This window comes from Ursus americanus, chromosome 29 (genome assembly GCF_024610735.1).
Source record: "Ursus americanus isolate L20-20 chromosome 29, mUrsAme1.1.p, whole genome shotgun sequence".
Classification (NCBI taxonomy): Eukaryota; Metazoa; Chordata; class Mammalia; order Carnivora; family Ursidae; genus Ursus; species Ursus americanus.
Window position 1 is genome coordinate 2,108,183 of NC_142155.1, and position 23,171 is coordinate 2,131,353.

Consider the following 23,171-nt stretch of genomic DNA (forward strand, 5'->3'; position numbering starts at 1 on the left):
CGTGGCGATGGGCCGGAAGTCACGCAGAGCCACGTCTGCGGGTTCGGAGACCTTCAGTCAGGTAGGAGGCGCCGCCGCGGGGTAGCTGGTCTTTGAGGTGGAGGTGAGGGGGAATCTCCCGGCGGAGGTGAGTGGGGCCCTCAGGCTTGGCGACGGGAATGGGACTTTCCAGTCCGTAGGGGTTCGGCTGCGGGCAGGCTAGCGGGCAGGCTAGGGGCAGGCTCGCTGACTGACCCACAGACGGCGCGCGGGGCACACCCGCCCCTGCGCCTTCCGAGCGGGCCCGAGGGTCTCACGCTGGGTGTTCTGATCCGCAGACCTGGAGCGGGGGGCGGTGGCTCGGGGTGAGAGCCGGGAAACGTGCGGCCATTTGGGGGCTGGAAGGAAAGCGGAACAAGCAAGCGGTTGATAATTGAATGGAGGGAGGGGGGATGCTCTCAACTTTTTTAGAGTGGTCACCGTTTGGGCTTGTAAGTGCTTTGAATAAAAGCGTTCGCACATTCATTGAACGTAGTTTTAGGACCGAAAACGCTTTGAAAGGTGGAAGCATTTTATCTTTTTTCTTTTTTAAAAGATGTTCTGGATTTAACAGGACTGGTTTACGCCCTTATGAATAATCATATTACCGAATGGTCAGTTTTTTAACAAAGTGTATTCATGCCTGTGAAAGAGATTTGATCACTTTGGGCCAAACTCAGTTAGCTTGTTGAATACCAGTTTTTTCTGGTTGGACAAAAGAAAAAATTTTTCACCATTTCCTTTAACTTTTGTTCATTGATCGAAGCAACGAAGGAAAATGAAGAAAACAAGATAGGACTCCTGCTCCTCTTTGGGCTAATTGGGAATGGGACTGACCCAAGAAGTGATTAAATAGTACATACAGCTGAGGTTGGAAAGCCCACGTTCCACTTAAAATTGGAGTATCCCAGAGAGGAAAGTACTAGTGGGCTAGGGTCCAATTAAAGGTAAAAGGAAGACGTTGTTACTTTGAGAGCTTAGTTTAGAAGGGTGTCCTGATCCTCCCTTGCGAAAGTAGAAAAATCCACTGCGAGGTATTTAAGGAGGTCTGGGCAGTCTTGGAGAGGAGGCTGTTGCCCTTTGCTTTTCCTTTGGGCGTATGTCTCTGTGGTCTGGGAAGCATAAATTTCCCAGATATTTTGGAAATGTAGTCCCAGTCCATTTGACAGTATGACCTTAGACTCCAGTCTGTCACCAGCTACCCATGTAAATTTAGGTTATTTAACCGCGGCCCAGGCTTAAGTTTTTCCATTTGTGAAATGAGGTAATCTTTGATTGTGTAGTAGTCTATGAATCTATGCGTGGAATCTCCATTTTAGTTGAAAGTGGACCATTTTAAGTTCACCCTGTGTCCAGGAATAGCCCTAGACCCAAAATGAGAGATGAATAGGGGTAATCTGCCTTCTGCCCTTGGAGTGGTTGATACAAGTTGGGCAGGATCTTCTAGGTAATGCCTACCACCAGGACTTATTGTACCATTCTTTTCTTTCTCAAACATTCTTTGTGGGGGTTCAGAACGAGGCAGACCTGAGTTTAGTGTGGCAGTTTTTGAAGTGAATGGTCCTTGAAAGATTTCTTATGCTTGAAAAATATTCCTTAATTTTGTAGACATGGATTTAGATGCTATTACAGAATACTCAGCATTACATGCCAAGCCCAATGGACTCGTTCTTCAATATGGGACTGCTGGCTTTCGAACGAAAGCAGAACATCTTGATCATGTCATGTTTCGCATGGGATTACTAGCTGTCCTGAGGTCAAAACAGACAAAGTCTACAATAGGAGTCATGGTAACAGCATCACATAATCCTGAGGTAATGTAATGCCTTTAGTGCTCTGATAAAGCAAACCTTTATTTACAAGAACACATCTTAGTGTCTGAGCAGTTTGACCCAAAGTACAAATTCTAACGAGTAGGAATGTGCCTACTCATTATGTGCCTTGGATTTGAAATGGCGTTTTCTTAAAGATTAATTATTTTAGAGAGAGAAAGAGAGTGCATGCAAGGGGAGGGGCAGAGGAAGATAGAGAATCCCAAGCAGACTCATCACTGAGTGAAAAGCCTGACACCAGACTGGATACCACAACCCTGAGACCACACACAGCCCGAGCTGAAATCAAGAGTCAGACACTAACTGACTGAGCTGCCCAGGTGCCCCTGAAATGTCTTTTTCTTGATGAGTGATCATTTAGCTCATGACTGTAGAGGGTGTGGAGAGAATGAAATGAGAGTCATTTCTTGGACTGTGTCCATATTAGAGAAACAACAGAATGTCCATTCTTCCAGGTTAGTTGTATTGAGACAGTATCAGTAACAAAAAGTGTTACTTGTGTTAATTTAGTAGAGATTAGAGAGACTGGAGGCAGGTGGGGGGAAGGGCAAACATTTGAAAAGATTTAGTACATTTTGAAAATTTTTTAAACCAGTTTTCTTTTTTTTAAAAGATTTTATTCATTTGAGAGAGAGAGAGAGCGTGCACAAGCAAGAGCACAAGCAGAGGGAGCAGCAAAGGGAGAGGGAGCAGACTTCCCACTGAGCAGGGAGCCCGATGTAGGGCTCGATCTCAGGACCCTGAGATCATGATCTGAGCCAAAAGCAGCTGCTTCAACGACTGAACCACCCAGGCACCCCCTAGACCAGTTTTCTATAGTTAGGGAGTATGAGGGAGTTGTTTCCTGTTCTGAATGAATAGCCAAACAGGTGGCTCCCAGCATACAAAAGTGAGCTTTGGGCAGGTTATTGATGAGGCCTGATGGTTCTAGTGTTATGACAATGCATTTTTTTTTTTTTTAAGATTTATTTATTTATTTTAGAGAGAGAGTGCGAGAGCCAGGGAGAGGCAGAGAGAGAGAGGGAGAGAGAATCTCAAGCAGACCCCTTGCTGAGTGCGGAGCCCGATGCTGGGCTTGATCCTGATCCCAGGACCCTGAGAGCTCCCCCTGAGCTGAAACCAAGAGTTGGACCCTCAACCGACTGAGCCACCCAGGCGCCCCCATTTTTTTTGATCAAAGTATTCTTTTTGACATAGTTTTACTGTTTTATTATGTACGGCCTGTAGCTCACTAATACGTGGTTTGAATAACGTGCCTCTGTTTGGTTGCAAGAGCACGAGACTTTTGCCTTTGTAGCTAAATCAGCCGCAAGTTAAAGCTGTGTAGGTCTGTGAAGGATTATAACCTCCTTTTCCCCCCACACAAGAGGACATTGCTTGTCCAACTTTTAAGTGTGGATCATTATTAATGTGTGAGTGTCTGAATGTCTAAATCACCACAATTAATGACTTGTGGGCTGAAGCCTATATTTATTGCTAGTTCTAGAAGTACTTCTTAAAACAAGACTGAGCTCATTCCTTCAGTTGACATTCACTCTGAACTACACTTTATTTCTTCCCCCAAATTTGAATAGAATTGGGAGTCAATTTTTAGCTCCCCCCCACCCTGCCCCCGCTGGTGGATATAGTGGCCAGTATGTTCTTAAAGAGTCCAGAGTCCTAGGAGGATCTCTCAGTGCCCTCATTCTACTCCATTTGTGCCCTGGTCATGTAATTGATGGTGAATGCACAGGTGACAGCCTTTAAAAAAAAAACTAGTAATGACTGGTGGGTTTAAAAGTCATATAGACTTGATGTTTTAATACCAGCACTGACACTTACTAGCTGTATGAACATAAGCAGATTACTTGCTCTGAATCTGTTTTTTTCGAAGTAAGATTGGAATAAAAATAGGATTCTTAGTAAGATTGATGTTTGTTACGAGGATTCATGTAAAACACAGTCCAGTGCCTGGCATTCCATACGGTCACAGGTGAAGCCACTCAGCCATCAATGTCTTTTTTAGGGGGAAACAGCTTGAATTTACATCCTCAACTCATCCTTGTGAATATGCACAGATGGCTTATTGTTTGCTTTTCTTTTAAGGAAGACAATGGGGTAAAATTGGTTGATCCTTTGGGTGAAATGTTGGCACCGTCCTGGGAGGAACATGCTACCTGTTTGGCAAATGCTGAGGAACAAGATATGCCAAGAGTGTTGATGGACATCAGTGTGAAAGCAGCCGTGAATCTGCAACAAGATGCCTTCGTAGTGATTGGTAGAGATACCAGGTGACCATCAGAGTTACTGGTGAAAGCAGCTTTGGGAGCTTGACCTAAATGATTGCATTAGTTTAGTACCCATGATAAACTGAAGGAATTAAGTGGAACTGCCCTAAGAGGCTCCTCCACCTACCTGGCCTTTTTATTTTTAGTAGGGTGTAGGAGCTAATCTTCTGCATCTTAGGTTTTGGAGTCCGAACCCCCCAACTCTTAACACTACGTGATTGGATAGGTTACTTAACTTTTGGAGCTTCCATATGCCCATCTATAAAATGTTGATGTTAAAGCCCAATATAGGGCTTTTGTGAGGATTATGTGAGACAATGTATGCAAAATACCTATTTCTTTTTTTTCTTTAAAATACCTATTTCTTGACCCGAGAGAAGTACTTAACGTACGTCTCCTACCCCTTTACTTCTGTAGATTTACTATTTTCTCCTATAAAGTAAAAACACGATTGTAATTCAGTATTTATAAAGATTTACCTCATAATATGCATTATTGTTGGTTCGTATATTTATATCATTTTCCCATATCGGAATTCACTGGAAAATGTTAACAATACGTTATTTCTACATACAGTAGCCCCCCCCCCCATCTGCAGGCGATACATTCCAAGACCCCCAGTGGATGCCTGAAACCATGGATAGTATTGAACTCTGTATATACCATGTTTTTCTCTACACGTACGTAATTATGATAAAGATTAATTTTTTAAAGATTTTATTTTTTTCTTTTAGAGAGAGAGAGCTCACACGAATCGGGGGAGAGGTAAGGAAGAGGGAGAGAGAGAATCCTAGGCAGACTCTGCACCCAGAGCTAAGCCTGAGGTGGGGCTTGATCTCATGACCCTGAGATCATGACCTGAGCCAAAATCCAGAGTCTGGATGCTTAACAGACTGAGCCACCCAGGTGCCTCTGTGATAAAGATTAATTTGTAAGTTAAGCCCAGTAGGAGACCAATAATAAATAATAATAAAGTAGAACAATTGTAACAACATACTATAATAAAAGTTATATAAGTGTAGTCTCTCTCTCTCAAAATATCTTACTGTACTGCCCTCCCCCTTCTCTTTCTTGTGATGATGTGAGATGATAAAATGCCTGTGTGAGAGAGGATGTGAGGTGAATGACGTAGGCGTTGTGACGTAGTGTTAGGCTCCTATTGACCTGATGATATGTCAGAAGGTGGATCATCTGCTTCTGGACTACAGTTGACCTCAGGGAACTGAAACCATGGCCAGCGAAACCATGCACAAGAGGGGACTACCTGTCATATTTGGCAGCTTTTGCCTTCCTTTACAAAAATTTACTGTTGTAAAATGTTAGATTAAAAGTGCCCTTTGAAACAGAAGCATTCTCTTTAGTGTAAGATCTCATTTTAGCTGGAGATTCTTTCTAAAGGAAATTTCTAGTCATAGCTTTAATGGTGGGACATTAGGACAATGTCTGGTATTTTATCCTTGATGTGTTACCAGAGAGAGACTTCTAAATACCACTGATTATGGATTTATAGGTATCAGAAATAGCCTAGTGACTTATGTTCTGAAACAAATTATTATCCCACAGGATAAGCCATCCAACATGTAATTGCCTCTTACCAATTAACTAGTTTAAATGATAGAGAACATCATTTTCTACAAGGCAGTTATAATCTACTTTATTTTCAGATAATTTGTTCTGACTTTTTCAGATGAAAAACAGGTTCTGTATCCTTGGTGGTTTAATACCCAGTACTGCATTATGCAGAGTGTTTGCATTCAGTATTTATTGCTGAATACATTGCTGAATACATTAGGTAATGTATATGTTGTTACAGTCAAACTTGAAAAGGTTTTTGGGTATGGTGTAATTACTGTATTTTTATATTTGTTTTCTAAATTCATTTAAAAGCCAAACTCTTTCCAAGAAATGTATTGTGAAAGGCTGCTGGGAAATGCTTATACTCTACCTGTATTATTTTTGCAGAGTTTTCAGACTTTACAGGTTTTAGTTCAAGTACAGTGAACCTATTACCCTGAAATTTGTAGCACGTAATTTCTGCATTTCCTTTCAGAATTAGCAACTCTTGGTTTCAGGATGGGATGTGTTATTTTCTTCCTTTTCTTTTGTAGGCCCAGCAGTGAGAAACTTTCACAGTCTGTAATAGATGGTGTGACTGTTTTAGAAGGTCAATTCCATGGTATGTAGCTATCCTGAGTTGTAAATTAATCTTTAAAAAACTTAAAAAAAAAAAACACCTTTTAAGAAAGTTGTAAAAGTAGTACCATTTATTTTAGAAAAGTTTGAAAGTACAGATAAAAGTTTTTTAAAAATGAACTTCCAGGTACAGGGGTATCTAGGTGGTTCAGTCAGTTAAGCATCAGACTCTTGTTTTCGGCTCAGGTCATGTTCTCATCGGTCCTGGGATAGAACCCCTCACTGGGCTTCATGCCTGAAGATTCTCTCCCTCTGCCCTTCCTCCCAATTGCACATGCACTCGCTCTCTCCCTCTTTCTCTCTCAAATCTCTAAAAAAAAAAAAACTTCTAGGTATAAAATACTAGTTTTTTAAATTTAAAAAGTTAAAAATTTTTTCTGGGTGTGCACATTTTGTTTTAGCTATAGGAGATTATATGTAAGAAATACTGATCTTAACTTTCTTTACTTTAGTAAGGCCAAATTTCCTGATATAAAAACGTTTGAAGTTACTTGAAGATGTTCATTTTGGAGAGCTTTTGTCAATATCATGTATTCCCAAATAGCTGATCACATGTGGAATCAGCTGTTACCTATCAAATAGTGGTAGAAAATATCTTTGGCCTACTTATAATCTGATTTTAAGTTTTGACAGGTAGTTTTCCCTGTTTTATCAAATGAAGAAAAATTACATGACAGAAAATGGAGACTAGAATCCTCTTCTCAGATTGGTTGTGCCCATTGTGAATGTAGTGACTCCATTTTGTTTGGAGGTGAATTTCCCTAGTATCACCATAGTTTCTCATTTTAAAGTATCTTCTCTTGACCTTTTTAACCTCCTTTCCAGCTGCTCTGTGCTTTTCCTTCGGAGTTAATTTGGCCTCTTCCAAGAGCTCACCTGGCTTACTTCTCTGCTGTTCTACTTATTATTTAGCCTGCGCAGGCAAAGTCTCCATCCTCGCCCCTTCAGTGAAATGTCTCTCTCAACACTCATCTGAATTCTAATTGCCAAATCCAGTGCTTATTATAAAGTGGGGATTCTTAGCCTGGGGCCCAGGGCTCTCTGGGAAATGTGTGGTTAAGCTGTAGGGACTTGGTTGACCTCTTGATACAGTGTGCAGAGTATTATTACAAGCACACGCACTTTTCTAGGGAGAAGAGTTTTTGCTTTCATCAGATACTCACAGGGTCTGTGACCCAAAAATAACTTTCAGAGTTTATATTTTAAAGTTTTTATTTCAGTTGCTGTCTTGATAGCTCTTCACACTGTGACCTCTTCTTTTCTTTCTTGAAGCTTCTACTTTCTTGAGCACTATTCCTTATTGGTCTTCTGTAGGGCCTTACTCTCTTCATATGGGCGTCCCTTATTTCTCTTTTTCATTCTGCTTGATTTCAGAATGATCTTTACTGTCAAAGCTCCAGCTATGTATAGTTTAATTTTTCATTTATTCATCAAATGTTTTTGACTGCCTACTATGTACAACCCTCCAGGGAATCTATTTCATGCCACTCTGAACTTAGAGTAAGAAACTCATATCATGATATGTGTAAGTGTACTTGTGTGTATAACTGACACAGAAGTGTCAATAAATAATACGCACACTGCATGACATGCATTCATCTGTGTTATTTAAAAACAAAATGCAAAAATGCTGGTAGCGTCTCACTAAGTGGATTCCATGACCCTTAACAGGCTCAGGTCTGCAATTTTTAAAGGACTGGTCTGAGTGAGGTCTCCACTTAGGTGGTCTGCCCTTACCCCAGCTTCACCTGGCCTAAGACTATTGTTTATACCATCCTCAGAATGGTTCACCTTTTTAGCACTGTCATTCTAGCTCTAGAACCATCACTTCTCTAATGTTTTAGTCTAGAAAAATTTGAGAGTAATTTTTTTTTTTTTTGACCTTTCCGTCATTTCTCTTTTTAGCTTAGTGTACTTGAGGAAATGAAAGGTTAGTGTAGCCACAGCATAGGGAGAATGGGGGAAGCTAGTAGATAAGGTTGAGGAAGTAAGCACAGGTCATATCATCCCAAGCCTTGTGGGTTGTGGTAAAGATTTGGGTTTTATTTCAAATGCACAGCACATTTCCATTTTAAGTTAGTCACTCTGGCATTTCACTCTAACTTTTGTGTAGAGAGATAGGAAGGTTGTAAGAAAGATAGAGACTGTACAGTACATGCAAGGGTGATGATAGCGAGAGAAGTGGAGAACTTTGAAATTGGTAGTGACTTCAAAGGATTTTGTGATACATGATGAGGCTACCGGTGTGAGGAATGGCTTCTAGGTTTCTGGGTTGACCGGTGGAACAGATGCGTAACTATATAATAGTCATTTTTTATTGAGTAAAAATTTATTGAGTAAATGTTTATTTGCTAATGTTGATACTGGTCACAAAATCCTTTTGTTCGTCCTTGAGTAAGTCTTTTGGAATATTGCTTATACACCTGCATTAAACCAGGTTAAGGGCTGATCCACTCTTTTGAGCTCCTCCCCCACCTTCCATCTGATCCTGGTATCAGAGCCATAGTCGCATTCATAAAATACCATTTCCGTTGTACACGTGTAGGGCTCAGTAGTTTAAATGACCTTTTGTAGTCCAAACTCTTGTGCTTGACTTTGAAGACCTCTGATGGATTTAGTTACAGAATATTTATTGGATATTGGTCCATCTCTGCTATTTCTCCTGTTTCTTGCTCTTGCTTTTGGTGCTTTTCTTGTGTGGTTTGCTATTTTTGACTATAAGCTGTTTGTTTTTCTTTGGAAATTATTTGTGGGACATTTTTGAGGCTTATGGTGAAGGCCTGTTTCTGTGGCAAAGTTTGGTTATTGCTTTTGCTGCTGGGTGCCTGGGGGTGCTACCTGACTGTGGGTGACAAGTTTCTTTGATGATGGAGTTCTTCTGGACCCTTGTGGTTATGTGATTTGGGCTAGAAATCCAGGGGAGGCCTGTGCTTCTGGTGACAGCTCTTCAGGGATGGGTTAGCTCCTGCTGTTCTTGGTGTCAAGACAAATCTCCTAGGAGTGGGCACTTGGAGCTAATTCACTTCTGACTCACCCTTGCACTGAAGAGTAGTTCTTTGAGGCTTCAGCTTCATGAGGGCCGGGTCTTTTATTGGGTTTCCTTCCCATCTTAGGTCAGCATGGACTTTTTTTTGTACCAAAAGCAGGTTAATTTTTGGTTCAGAGGAGTGCCCCTAAAGCAATACTGGCTTCCCAGAGCTCAAATTTTGAAGTTCCTCTCTTCACAGCGATTTTGGCCTTAGTCCTCTATATTGTTGGCACAGCAGTGCTTCTTTGAAAGAGATTTTTCTTTTATCTAGCATTTTTGGTTGTTTTCAGGAGGAGGATTCATCTGAATTACATAGTTTGCAGTGTTACTGGAAATAGAACTCAATTATTGATTTTCTGTATTGCTCTATTTTTATGTTACCTGTCCATATTAAATGATTATTATTTTTTATCAGTAGTAGTTGTTCATATTTCTTCTGGAATCGAGTATGTGTCCAATGTGTGTTTTTTTCCTAACACTGCCAAACAATTAACTTAATTCTCTGATATTATCTACCTAGTAGTAAGGTCACATCCCACAGGTAAAGGGCTCAGTGCCACATGTCTCCTCCCTCCCCCCATTTCAGAATTCAGTCGCCTGGGCTTCTAATAACTCCCTCCTTAGTTTGATTAATTTACTAAAATGCTCACAGAACTCAGAAAAACATTTTACTTACTAGATAACCAGTTTATTATAAAGGGTAGAACTCAGGAGAAGCCAGCTGGAAGAGTTGCACCAGGCAAGGTACGCAGGAAGGGGCACGGAGCTTCCATGCTCTCTGGACAGCCACGCTCCCCCGTCTGCACACATTTACCAACCCAAGCCCCGTCCTTCTGGGGTTTTACGGAGGCTGTATTACATAGGCACAATCAATTCAGTGATTGGACGTTGCTATTTGAACACAATCTCTAGCCCTTCTTTTTTCTCTCTGGAGTGGCAAGGGGCCCAGAAATAAGGCAAAGGTTTGAAAGTTCCAACTCTCTAATCACAAGGTTGGTTTCCCTGGCAGCCAGCCCCATCTCAGGATGCTCTGGGAGCTCCTTGTCATCTTCTTAGCATAGCAAAAGACAATTAATTCCTCTCTCTTACCACTTAGAAATTCTGAGGGTTTAGAAGCCCTGCCAGAAATGGAGACAAGGATCAAATCTCTATTTCCTGTTATAAATCACAACATAACGTGAAGGTCATTTTAATGATTTCAGTGGATATTTACACATCGTTTGGAAGTTAGCGTTTTAGTTTTCTGAGAATTTTTTTTTTTAAAGAAGATGTGTCACTCTCAAATTCATATGGTATGAATCCATTTAAACCTTTTTTTGCTTATTAAGAAATGTGACAAGTTGCCTTTTATATTTCTCTGGCAGATTATGGCTTGGTGACAACGCCGCAGCTGCACTACATGGTGTGCTGTCGAAATACCAGTGGCCGGTACGGAAAGGCAACCATTGAAGGTTACTATGAGAAACTCTCTAGGGCCTTTCTAGAGCTCACCAACCAGGTGAGAATCTCTTGAACGTGGTTAGAGTTTAAGCAAATGAGTAAAATAACATCAGTTGAATAAGGTATCTTAATTAGTTTGTCACTCCTTCTTTTTCCAAAAATGTGGTGTGTTTCCTTTTTCTTTCTAGGGCTTCACAAGGTTTGACCCTTGTATCCTGCTGAATGTCTGTTGGCATTTACTTGACAAGGCACATGGTACATCCTGAGATCATTGGGAGAGAACACATGGGGTTCTTGTGGTTTCATAAATATACATTCAGATGAATTTTCTCATAGGGTTAATGTTAGGTGCTGTTGGCATCATACTTGAGGTGTCTACTGCTGAGAAAGATTTTCTCCTGGGTAGATTAGCTTCTTAAACCTGGTTGAGATTTGGGGGGTATACTTAATTTGATCAACAAATACTGAGTGCATGTTGTTAACCAAAACAAAGCCCTTGTTCTCATAGAATTTATATTCTGATGTGAGGATAGGCCAGAGAGGAGATTGACAAGGAAAAACCCAGACATGCCCAGTGGTGTTATCTGCTGTGAAGAGAATGACAGGCATCATTCTGCTCCAACGTCTGTATACTCATGCCCACATTTGAATGCCTGTCATGTACTATAGACTGTAGTAGTATTTTGAAGGGACCCTGCTTAATTGAGGCTAAATTCTGACAAAGCTCCATTTCCATAAGTTATTTAATCAGTGAAACTGTTCTAGTCTCATTGTCCAAAAAAAAGTTTTTAAAGGTTTTTAAATTTTATTTTGGTTTTCTACAGTTTTCACCTGAATGTGTGTAGCCTTTGGTTTCCCAGGTTAAAATAGATGAGTTAACTGAAACAATGGAAGATGTTTACATATACCTGTATGTGCTTTATGCTTCACTCTTTTGTAACTTGAAATTTTTCTTCCATGTGTCTTTTCCTTTTAAGGCTTTTTGCAGTGGAGATGACTATAGATCACTTAAGGTTGACTGTGCAAACGGCATAGGGGCCCTGAAGCTGAGAGAAATGGAACACTACATTTCCCAGGGGCTGTCAGTTCAGCTGTTTAATGATGGGACCAAAGGGAAGCTCAACCATTTGTGTGGGGCTGACTTTGTGAAAAGTCATCAGAAGCCTCCAGAGGGTATGTGGAAAATTTGTTTTTAGAGCTCTTTGAAACCAATCTTCCGACAGAGGTAGCCATGTGACTTGAGTCATGCAGCCAGTCGAGGCGCTGCTCCTTTAGACATCTGGGCATCTCCTTATTGGTCAGTGCCATCCAAAACATGGTCTACTCTATGCCTGTAAGTCACACGACTCCTCCCGTGTGCAGGAAATCTCTGGGGGTGGGGGGAAGCAAAATCAGAAATTGGTGTTTTAGAGCAGCGGTTCTCAATCTGTAGCATGCATGAGAATCACCTGGAGGGCTTGTTAGCACACAGATTCGTGGGCTCTACTCTAGAGTTTCTGATTCTGTAGGTGTGGGGTAGGATTTAGGCAGGATATGAATTTGCACTTCTATCCAGTGCCCAACCTTTCCTAATGGTGCTGGTCTGGGACCGCACTTTGAGAATCATTGATCTAAAGGACAGCAATAGTAAGTAGCATTTTTCACCTTATCTGAATTAGACACACTATGGAAAGGGAATGCAACTCTGCTTAATTATAATTGTCTGCAAAATCACCATTTTCTACAGTTGGTATATTAGGAGGAAAACTCTTCTATAGATTGTGGCTGTACTAAGAGGAGTTCTATATTTAACTGCATTACAGATACCAAATAGTTAGCAGGTGGGCCATGGTTGGCTTGCAGATGTGTTTTGTTTGGTCTACTGTGTGGGTGTTTTAATTGTTGCCATTTAAAAATTCCATGATTTTACTTAAATACTAGAAACTTCGGCTTCTTTTTACCAAAATCAGAAAATGTCCATTCTCACACGGCAGTAATCAGCTGCCACGGAGTGGCTCCTGTCCACTTCACACACGACCTGCATTCTGCAGAACTCTGCAGACCTCGGCCACGTGCCTTTCTCCTGTATGCGATTCTGCCTCACTGTAGTAAGCATTTACATTTTTAATCAACCAGTTTGAACTCCTTTTCATTGAATTGCTTGTTTTGACCTTTATTGACAGTTTGGTTCTGTCCATTCACTAAATATTGAGCTCCTCCTCTCCCTTGCTGTAGGCATTGGTGATGAGGAGAACAAAGGCAAGAGAAATGTAGCTAAAATTAACTCTCCTTACAACTTGTAGCCCATTGATACCGGAGACATGCAGAGTGTGACATAGCTCAAGGAACTCATGGCTGCCTTCATGTTGATGTTTCTTAATAGAGACTAAAAGCAGCCTTATCTTGATAATAACCAGACCTCCAAGGTTCTGTAAACCTCACTTTCATCATGCAGAAATTCCTTAGAAACTTATCTCTAATCAGCCGCCCCCCCCCCAAACTGAAAAGTATATAATCAGTCACTCCTCACAATCACAGTGCAGCTCTTTCTGGTCGTGGGTCCTGCCCCCTGTTATAATAAAAGCACCTTTTTGTACTTTAAAATGTCTCAAGAATTCTTTCTTGACTGTTGCACTTGGCAGCCCCACATCACAGAGCTACAGTATGAACAAAATCATAGGCCCTCCCACTTTCCTGAAGTTTGTGTTACGCCCTATAGTCAACCTTATATTCATATTCCTCATGGAAGTCTCATGTTGGATTTGTCCACCTGCTCCTGTCATGGCTAAGGAACCGCAGAATTTTCTAGTAAGTTTGACATGACAGTTGCTGAGGTTTTGAGAACTATGCAAATTACACAAACCATATTTCTCAGGTTATAATTCTTTACTCTTAACAGTGCTTCTTGTTACTGATGGTATGAACAAATAAAAATCACTCTATTAGAATTACTCAGGACATACCTCATCTATTGCTGATTATTTTTTACATGTAAAGGGCATCGTAGTACTAGGTCAGTTGCATTCACAGCTTTCAAAAAACTGTATGGGAACCTGTCTTGCCAAACCAACTGGCTTATAAAACAGAATTTTATTTTAATATTACATCAAGTTTCAGCATAGAATTCTTTTCCAGTTAGCTCTGAAAGAATTTACCCTGTAAAAACAACCAGTAAAGCTTTATACTATTTAAAGATAAAGACATTGGCTTTTATTTGGAAGGATAATTTTAAGTACCAGTTATGATCATACTTTAGTGAAATATTTTTCCCTTGTAACTAACGTAAGAGAAAAAACTTTTTATATGGAGGTTTATTCCCATTTCAATGACTGAAATGCATTTTAAAATTCTGTGTGCTAGGAATGGAAATGAAGGCTAATGAAAGATGCTGTTCCTTTGATGGAGATGCAGACAGAATTGTTTATTACTACCTTGACGTAGATGGTCACTTTCATCTCATAGATGGAGACAAGATAGCAACACTAATTAGCAGTTTCCTTAAAGAGCTCCTGTTGGAGGTATGGTGGGGTGATGACTGCCCTTTAAAACAAGACTAACTGGTGACTAACAGGCATTTGAATGTCTCAGAGGCACAGTTCATATGGAGTTCCTTACCTTTGTGGCCAGAAAATACAAGAAGATACGGTAATTTTAGTCATTTCAACATGGGGCATTTGGAACCTGAAGGTAGTACTCTTTTCTTCCTTATACTGGCAGAGTTTGTGATTTCAAGCTTTATCAAGTTTTGGTTTCTTCATAACTGACAATTTAATGAGAGTTCCATCATCACTCCCAAAGCCTCAGGTTTAAACAGAATCTCATCCTCTGAGAGCTGTATTTACTGTGTTGTAATATGCTTAATAATGTGAGAAAGGTTTATTCTGTTTTGCTCTTTTGGAAATCTTAGGCCAGCTTTATGTATAGAATGTAATGAGAAGTAATTATTATAATTTGGGAAAAGGTATAGTTTGCAAATTCAGTAAATACTTAAAAAAACTAGAGAAAGCAAGAAATCACAAGCTTCTTTAGAAAGGATTCCTTATGGGATTTAAATATGCTCTAAAGTATTTTAGCTTTTTTTCTGGCATTCATGTAAATTTTCATTTTAGGCATTTATTGCATAAACTAAGACACAGCTGATCTGGATAATGATTTGGTCATCCTTTAGACCTCTCATGATATGTTTGCTTTTGTGGTTAGTGTCTTTACTTTTGATGGCCAGGCAATTATCATTGTTTTCATCTAGATTGGAGAAAGTTTGAATATTGGTGTTGTACAAACTGCGTATGCAAATGGAAGTTCAACACGATATCTTGAAGAAGTTATGAAGGTATCGAACCATTTCCCTTTTCTGGTAGCTTCTTAATATATTCTAAGATATTTCTGTGAGGAAAACAATGCCCTTATAAAAGTCAGTAGGTCGTAATACATGAAACTGAGCTGTTGTCCATTTAAGGGTAAGTAGAAATCAAAAATAGGAAAAAAATTTGTCCCTGATGTGAAAAGAGAGAGATTCTCCCCCTTCCCTTTTTTTAAGAGCATTTTTAGAAAACTTGTAAATTCTTTCTCTGCCTCCTTTATAATGAATGTAAATCTTTTTGAAGTCTAAGCAAGTTTTATAACTTTAGGGGAGATAGCACCCCTGTCTCCCAGGCTCCTGAGAGTTTCTGTTAGAGCTTGGAGCCAGCCCCTTATCTGCTTGTTATAGAGATATGAGAGATTTTATTACTCTTTTGGTAAGAACTAAACACTGACTGCTACCAGTTACCAGGCACATTTAAGACAAAGCGTGTGACAAATGGCCCTGTGAAGTCTTGAGAAGCGGGCCTGTTCAGTAGACATAGGGGCTATTGCTTTGGGGTTTCACAGTGGGGGAGACAGACTGGGCTCAACTCCTAATACAACAAGGAAAAGTGGAGATTCTGTGGCCAAAGAGCAATGGTGGGGGGCGGGGGAGATAGATGAAAAATTACTGAGCAGTCGTCAGGGGTCAGGGAGGATTCTGGCTAAATCTACCTGAACTCCTGAAGGCAGGGTGGGTAATTAGATATTACCTGGAAGATGGTACAGGGTGAGGACTTTGATCCATTGTGGGAGGTCAGAGGTTCTTGCTGAGACTGGACTCTGGGAAACAGCCCACAGACAGGCTCACAGGGAAAGTTTGGTCTGAGGATGGAATCTGTTACTAGTTTTGCATCTAATTTTTCCCCCAACATCCACCAAATGACTGACCCTCCTCTATACCATGTCGCCTGCTCCAAGAGTGAGTTAGAGGGTTCATGGCCAAAATTAGATGATTGCCTCTTTTTCTCACTAGCTAGTGTATTATTTTCCAACTTTTGTCTGTCCCTTTTCAAATTGCTGCATTTTTAGTAGTTTTTATTGCCTTTTCATTCTTTTTTAAGCAAGAATGGCAAAGTCAAATTCTTGTAGAATCTGGAGAGGTGAGGTGAAGAAGTACAGCAGGGGGCTAAAGACTAGGAACAGTGCCCACCAGGCCAACTGCTGTCGCCTTTCGTCAGATTCTTCAAGAGAAGCTGAAAATCTGAATTTTTCTGTGAATCTCCTTTTTAAGTCTGGGCAACTGATGCAAAATTCCAAAGAAATAAGTAAGCAAAATAAAACACATCTGGAGGCTGCTAGTTTGTGACCTGATTAAGTATAAGGTTGTGGTAAATACTTGGCACTCCATCTGGCCCTGTTGCCTGCTGTTCACAGGGATAATTCTCAGTACTTGGGTTATTGTTTTAGTATTTTCTTATGTTCTGTCTTAAAAATTTCTTACAGGTAAGATACTCTGTTTAAGAAACTGAATACACCAAAACCTGTTAATCATCAACCCATTTTCTTGTGGGTGGATGAAGTATTTTGAGCTCTGGTCTTTCCTGACGTCTTTTAAATCCAGTCAGAGGCCGATCTTACTCCATCTTGATCTCTTCTGCAGTTTTGCCACTATCGGTCTTAACTGCTCTTCTCTTTCAGATCCACCCAAGACTTAGGCTGCCCAGTGTTGCTAGTCCAACCACCATAATTTCTTAATGGAATTAGTCCTAGAAACCTCCTAACCAATCTCTTTTAACCTTCTAAGCCAGGAGATAGTGACCAGTGGCCTGTGGATCAAATTCAGTCTGCCACTTATTCATAGTTTTATTGGAATACAGCCATGCTCTTTTGTTTCTGTATTATCTGTGGTTGCTTTTACACTAGTGGCAGAAGTGAGCCATTGTGACAGAGGATATGGTCTGTAAAGCCTAAAATATTTATCATTTGGCCTTTTGTAATAAAAGCTTGCAAACCCTTACTGTAAGCCATTCACCACACTGTAGCTAACTGAACTTTCTACAGTTTAGATCATGTCACTCCCCCACTTGTAATCTTTCATTATCTTATCAGGGGTGCCTCTCTCTCTCTCTCTCTCTCTCTCTCTCTCTCTCTCTCTCTCTCTCGGGCTTTTTCTTTGGCTGTGGGCTTCTATAGTGCCTTCTCTCCCCCATACTAACACCACTTTGTATTTTAATTGCTTAATTGTCTTTCTCACTAGCTAGCTCCAGGAGGTTTGTTCGCTGTTGTATCCTTGGGAGTAGGTACATAATAAGTATTTACCCATTGAGTAACTGCTGTTATGTTTCTTTAACTATATGTCATAGGTGCCTGTCTATTGTACTAAAACTGGTGTAAAACATTTGCACCACAAGGCTCAAGAGTTTGACATTGGAGTTTATTTTGAAGCAAATGGGCATGGCACGGTAAGTTCTCTTAATCAGCTACAACCAGCTTTATTTAGCTGGACATATTTTAATGATGGGAATTCTGTATCTGGATGGTAATAGGTTATATCCCCCTTTGTTGCAATGATCAGTATGATGGTAGAATAAGATTATTTGGTTAACTTAGTATATTCTTATGTGTTGTGAAATTGGTTTTCTTTAGATTATGATCGTTGAGTATGAAGAGATGATTATTAGTTTCTTAAAAAAATATGCAGTTCTTTTTTTTATAAGCAGATCGTCTATATATCGTTTAACAGCTTTTCTTTGAACGGGCCATAGGTGGTAAAAGCAAAGTTCAAGAAGGGTTGGAATGCTTGGGAATTAAGTTATGAATAACTAGAAATTAGCATATAAAATTTTAAGGGTGCTTTTTGTAGGTAGAATGTTTAAAAAATTTGAGATATAGCATGTGAACTCATGCCTTAAAATTCACCATTTTGAACTGTATTATGTGGCTTTCAGTGTATTCATAAGGTTGATTTTTCTTTTTAAACATTTTTATCTCTCACCTCATTTCATAAATGGATTGGAGGTGGCCAACAGAAAAAATGTTATCTATCTAGGTAAGATTATTTTCCTCATTAATTCTGAGCTGGCTTCTAGAGGCCTTGAACGTAAGAAAAATAAGTTCTTAGGAAATGCAATTAAAATATATAACTTCAGTGATCTAATTAATGCAGAGATTGATAAATGATTTTAAAGGGCAGATAGTAAATATTCTAGTCTTTGGGCCATAAGGCCTCTGTTGCTGATGTAGGGTGGGTAAGTGGGTATGGCTGTGTTCTGGCAAAAACTGAACAGAGTGTATTTTAGTTTACCAACAAACATCTATTTCATCAAGTGCTGACTGTAGTATTGAGCCTTGGAAGGCACTAAGATCATGGGCAAAGAATTTTAAAATGACAGGTATCTTGGGGAAAGAAGTGATGTATATAATATCCATGATACCATTTGCCATAATGTGATAAATATGGTGACCACTTTCTTTTACCTAGCTTATATCCTTAAAAATTTTAGGACAAGAAAACTGCACTATTTATGTTGAATTATATATTCTTCTGAATAAAGTGGATACAGATAGGCTTAAAGAATCTGGTTGCATAGAACGGATGCAGCTGGCCGAGGGGCAAACACAATGAACTCATCATGTACATTGCCTCTACCAGGGTGGTATTTTCTTTGTAATCAGCTCTTTAAATTTTGATAACCAGTTTTATAATTCATAAATGAACCCCACCCCAGTAGTATCTTTTGGGTTCTGATTTGATCTTGTTAATTTCATTTATTCTAAGGCCGCCATTATTTTTCCCCTCAGTTTTTCCAGATTCATTGTGACTTTCAGAAGTGGTTTAGCTAGGATGCCTGGGGCATGGATAGTGGATTGTGAGTTTGTGTTTTTTGCTTTCATTACAGGTACTGTTTAGTAAAGCTGCTGAAACAAAGATAAAACAACTAGCAAAAGAATCAGAAGATAAGAAAAAGGAAGCTGCTAAGATGCTTGAAAATGTTATTGACTTGTTTAACCAGGTCAGAACTGGTGGGGGGGGGGGCAGACTCTTGGTTACTCTTACGTTATTCAGAAGGTAGAATAGTATGCTGTATAAAAACCAATTTTTTTAAAAAAAGATTCTGATTGATAGCTTGAACGGGGGGAAAGGGGAGAGGGAGAAGCAGACTCCCAGGGAGCAGGGAGCCTGATCCCAGCACCCTGAGATCATGACCTGAGCTGAAGTCAGATGCTCAACTGACCGAGCCACCCAGGCGCCCCTGAATAAGAAATTAAAGTAGAAAAGTCCTTGCAGCTTCCTTCCCGCAGTGGTGTATGCAGTTGAGATGTACACTGAGATGCGGTGATAGAACATTGATGTGCTTGCCTCCCGCTGCGTTTCGTGATGAAAATTTTCAAGTATAATGAGTTGCTTCCACCTAGAGCCAAGATTCAGCTATTGCGTCTGTATACTGTGTGTGTTGCATCACAGTATAGCAGTGGAAGAGCAAGCAGAGTAGGACCAGGAGAAGCGATGAACTAATACAGGAGTATCTTGCACATGCGAGGCACTTGACATACCTCATTGTGTAATCCTTGCAATAACACAGGGAGGGGGGTTATTATAATTCCCATTTCATAAGTGAAGAAACAAAGGGCTCAGAGCCACTAAGTGAAGAGTATGGATCCAGCTTCAGGTGGGTCTTATGCCACTTCACCATGCATGATGCCTTCCGTCGTCATGGTGTAATCTCTCCAAAGGGGTCTAGTTATAAAGGAGAATCTGAGTCACAGAACGTTAATGCTGGAACCTTAAAAGTTATCCAGTCTATAGTGAGGAAGATGAGAGGCAAGTTTCTCAAGAGCTAGTTTCAGTGTTTTTTGTATAACTCATTATAGTCTTCCTTTCCCTTTTTATTTCTCCATCCACTCCAGTTTAATAATCCTTTGTGGGGGCAGGGAGGCAGCACAGGAGACTGTGATTGGTTTTCGAAGACAGAGCGCTCATATCCAAGCTTTACTGGCGTTAGAGTACTTTCCTGCATTGTGTCTTGTAGGCAGCTGGTGATGCTATTTCTGACATGCTGGTGATTGAGGCAATCTTGACTCGGAAGGGTTTGACCGTACAGCAGTGGGATGCTCTTTATACGGATCTCCCAAACAGACAGCTCAAAGTTAAGGTGGGAGCAAGATTTTAAAATTACTTCTTTTCTGAAAATTAACTAAAATGTATTCTCTCCAAAGTATTTCCTTTTTTCATTGTGTATATGTATTGCATAGAAAAAAATGGCATAGCCAATTGTTTGAGAAATAGTCACTTTACAAACCTTAAAGTGATACATATTACTTATAATGAAGATTTTATTACGGAAAATTTAAAGCATTGTGGGGAGATCAAAATAATGAACCTCCCATGTGCTCAGCTTCAACAGATTTCAGCTGTTGTCCTCCACCATTCTCCATATCCCCCAGGTTATTCTGAAGCAATCCTGATAGTCATTTCAAGTAAAAATATTTCCTTTGCATGATTCTGGGTTCATACAGTACTTTCCTGGGGCTAGATGCTGCAAAGCAGGATCTGTGGGCTAGGGAGAGAATTTTTTTTAAAGGCATTTCATATAAATTGTAATTGATGCCTATACAGATTTATGCCAGGTTACACATTCACCAACAGAATTTGTGAAAGACAATTAGAGGTAGTAAAGCCCGAGGTCACACAAATGGCTACTTGTTCAGATTCGTTTTTGGCATATTTAGGCAGTTTTTATCACGACCCTCTTACATAACAGGTTGCCACTTTCCACTTTATAAAAATACTTTATTTGATCAGTGACTTAAGTCCTACAGTACTTGCCATTATTTTAGTGGTAACTATAAGACTATGGAAATGGTAGCTCTTTTTGCTAGAGAAGCTGTACAACTGAAATTAATAACCCTGATTTTTTCAGAAAAATTGTAGAACTTTTTTTAAATTAGAGTTTGAGCTCGTGAGCGGGTGGAGGGCCACAGGGAGAGAAAGAATCTCAAGCTGACTCCGTTCAGAGTCAGACAGTCAAGCCACTGGCCATGCAGGCGCAGCATCAGATTTTAACGCAGTTGCGTTCTGTGCTTATTCTGGTACCTTACTGACGGTGGTGCACTTGGTGGTACAATAAGCTGAAATGTAGGTCTGTTACTATTAGAATGAAATGGCCACAATCTTTCAGGGGGAATCGTGTTGAAGAGCTCAGGCTTCTGAAAGGAAGTGGAATAAAGTGTCAATATGAAATGTTTGTGCATAGGTTGCAGACAGGCAAGTTATTAGTACCACGGATGCTGAAAGACAAGTAGTCACACCTCTGGGACTACAGGAGGCAATCAATGACCTGGTGAAGACGTACAAGCTTTCCCGAGCTTTTGTCCGGCCTTCCGGTACGGAAGATATAGTCCGAGTATATGCAGAAGCAGACTCGCAGGTAAGCTGGGGCAGTTCTACTGGAAAATGTAAAGTGAGAGTCCAACTACGTGGGTAGTCGGAGAGAAAAGAAAACTAAGTTTAAGAGCGTTGCAGTCTCACTGATAGTTAAGGGTTTAATGTCAGAGATTTGTTTATGTGGATTTTTAGGTTCATATTAATACTACAAAATTATTTTCATCAGTAGTTGAACAAAATTAGACCCAGTTTATTTCCCCAAATATTTTTCTTTTGATTTATTCCAGACTTCCTCAAAGTGCCCTATTTCTAGCAATAGCATGAATAACTAATAGAGACTTGGTTTGCCTTATGTGGCCTAAAGTGGGTTATCCTCCCCCCTCCTTTAAAAACAATCCTGCTGCTTAATGAAAACAACCAACTTTGAGGTCCATGTCTAAATTAACTGGTACCATCAGCCATGCTGATTGAAATTCATCTTTGTCCCTGGACTTTATTTGAGAGAGTGCACAAGTGGGGGGAGGAGAGGGTGAGAAGAAAGCAGACTCCACACGGAGCTGGATGTGGGGCTCGAGCTCATGACCCCGAGGATCATGACCTGAGCCACCTGGGTGCCCCTTTGTCTCTGGACTTCGAATTTCCTTTAAACAGCCTTGCCCTCTGCTCTTCTCCTGATAGGGTGAAGACCTCACAGTCTGGATTTTTAAAATCTGCCCTCCTCACACACTGTCATCTTAAACCGTTGATAAAAGTGTGTGCACAGCGGAGGCAATACAGAGTGGGGTGACCAGGCCCTCAGAAGGAGGCATTTTATAAGGGATCTGGCAGCTTTTTGGCAGAAGCTTAGGCCATCCCAGAATATAGTGAAAAAAAAAAAATCCCTGGTGGACAGGGAGAGGCCGTCGGGGACTTTAACAGTCACTTACTCTTAGGCCAGTTGTGGCCTTGCTTCTAAGGAGTAGGTTTTATGGAATTGCTCAAGAGTTTTGGAATGATAGTTAATCAAATTAGATGATAAAATTAGTTAAGGACTCACCTGACTTAAATGGAAAACTCAAATTCTTCTAAGAGTCTTGGAATTTCTTACTGAAAGATGTAAAAAAAGAAAGTATGTTAGTGAGACAAAAATCAAGACGTTTCTTCCCCTTCCCTCAGAGTTGCGAGTTACCTGATTGATAGATGCTCTTTCTCATCTAATCTCCTTTCATGTAATTTGCAGGAAAATGCGGATAGCCTTGCACGTGCAGTGAGCCTGGCAGTATTTCAGCTGGCTGGAGGAGTTGGAGAAATGCCCCAGCCAGGTTTCTGAAGACAATTTTTTTCATGAGAAACTGGATTTTTAAAAAGTTTTTACAAAATAGTACTGCCATTGTTGTGACAGGTTCAGACACATTTGTAATCAACATGTTTACAGTGCGTCTTACTAGAGTGCTTCTAGAACGGATTTTCTTAAACACTACCATAGTAATTCTTTAGAAGTAGGTTAAGCCTTATACTTGTTTAGTTTTTAAAAATGAAACTTACAGAATTTCAGTCTCACTAATGTACCTGGGCTTCGCTATGTGATTCAGTCATTAACTTTCTCATACATGCAGGGAAAATTCATCAGGGCTGCTGGAAAATTAAACCTTATTATCAGCTCCTTGGAATGTCTTTTCCATCACTGTTACCTAACCACGCTCGCTGTTTTGCAGGACTCACCACTGTTGATATGAATGGGGAGGGTGGAGAAGACTTGACTTGAT

The 23,171-nt window shown here is 40.2% G+C and overlaps 1 protein-coding gene across 2 annotated transcripts; it reads left to right on the top strand.

Moving 5' to 3' along the window:
- The first annotated feature begins 14 nt into the window (after positions 1-14).
- On the top strand, positions 15-23,075 carry PGM3 (phosphoglucomutase 3). 2 transcript variants are annotated; one of them, XM_045804429.2, is made up of 13 exons: positions 15-61; positions 1,627-1,832; positions 3,936-4,120; positions 6,226-6,293; positions 10,703-10,836; positions 11,756-11,951; positions 14,118-14,275; positions 15,004-15,087; positions 17,405-17,503; positions 18,941-19,054; positions 20,072-20,194; positions 21,296-21,469; positions 22,646-23,075. In XM_045804429.2, the coding sequence occupies exons 2-13, from the start codon at positions 1,629-1,631 to the stop codon at positions 22,733-22,735; spliced, it is 1,629 nt and encodes a 542-aa protein (XP_045660385.1). In that variant the 5' UTR covers positions 15-61; positions 1,627-1,628; the 3' UTR covers positions 22,736-23,075. The 2 variants fall into 2 exon arrangements, with proteins under 2 accessions (XP_045660385.1, XP_087713046.1); XM_087856920.1 differs by lacking the exon at positions 15-61 and adding an exon at positions 104-127.
- Positions 23,076-23,171: the final 96 nt, after the last annotated feature.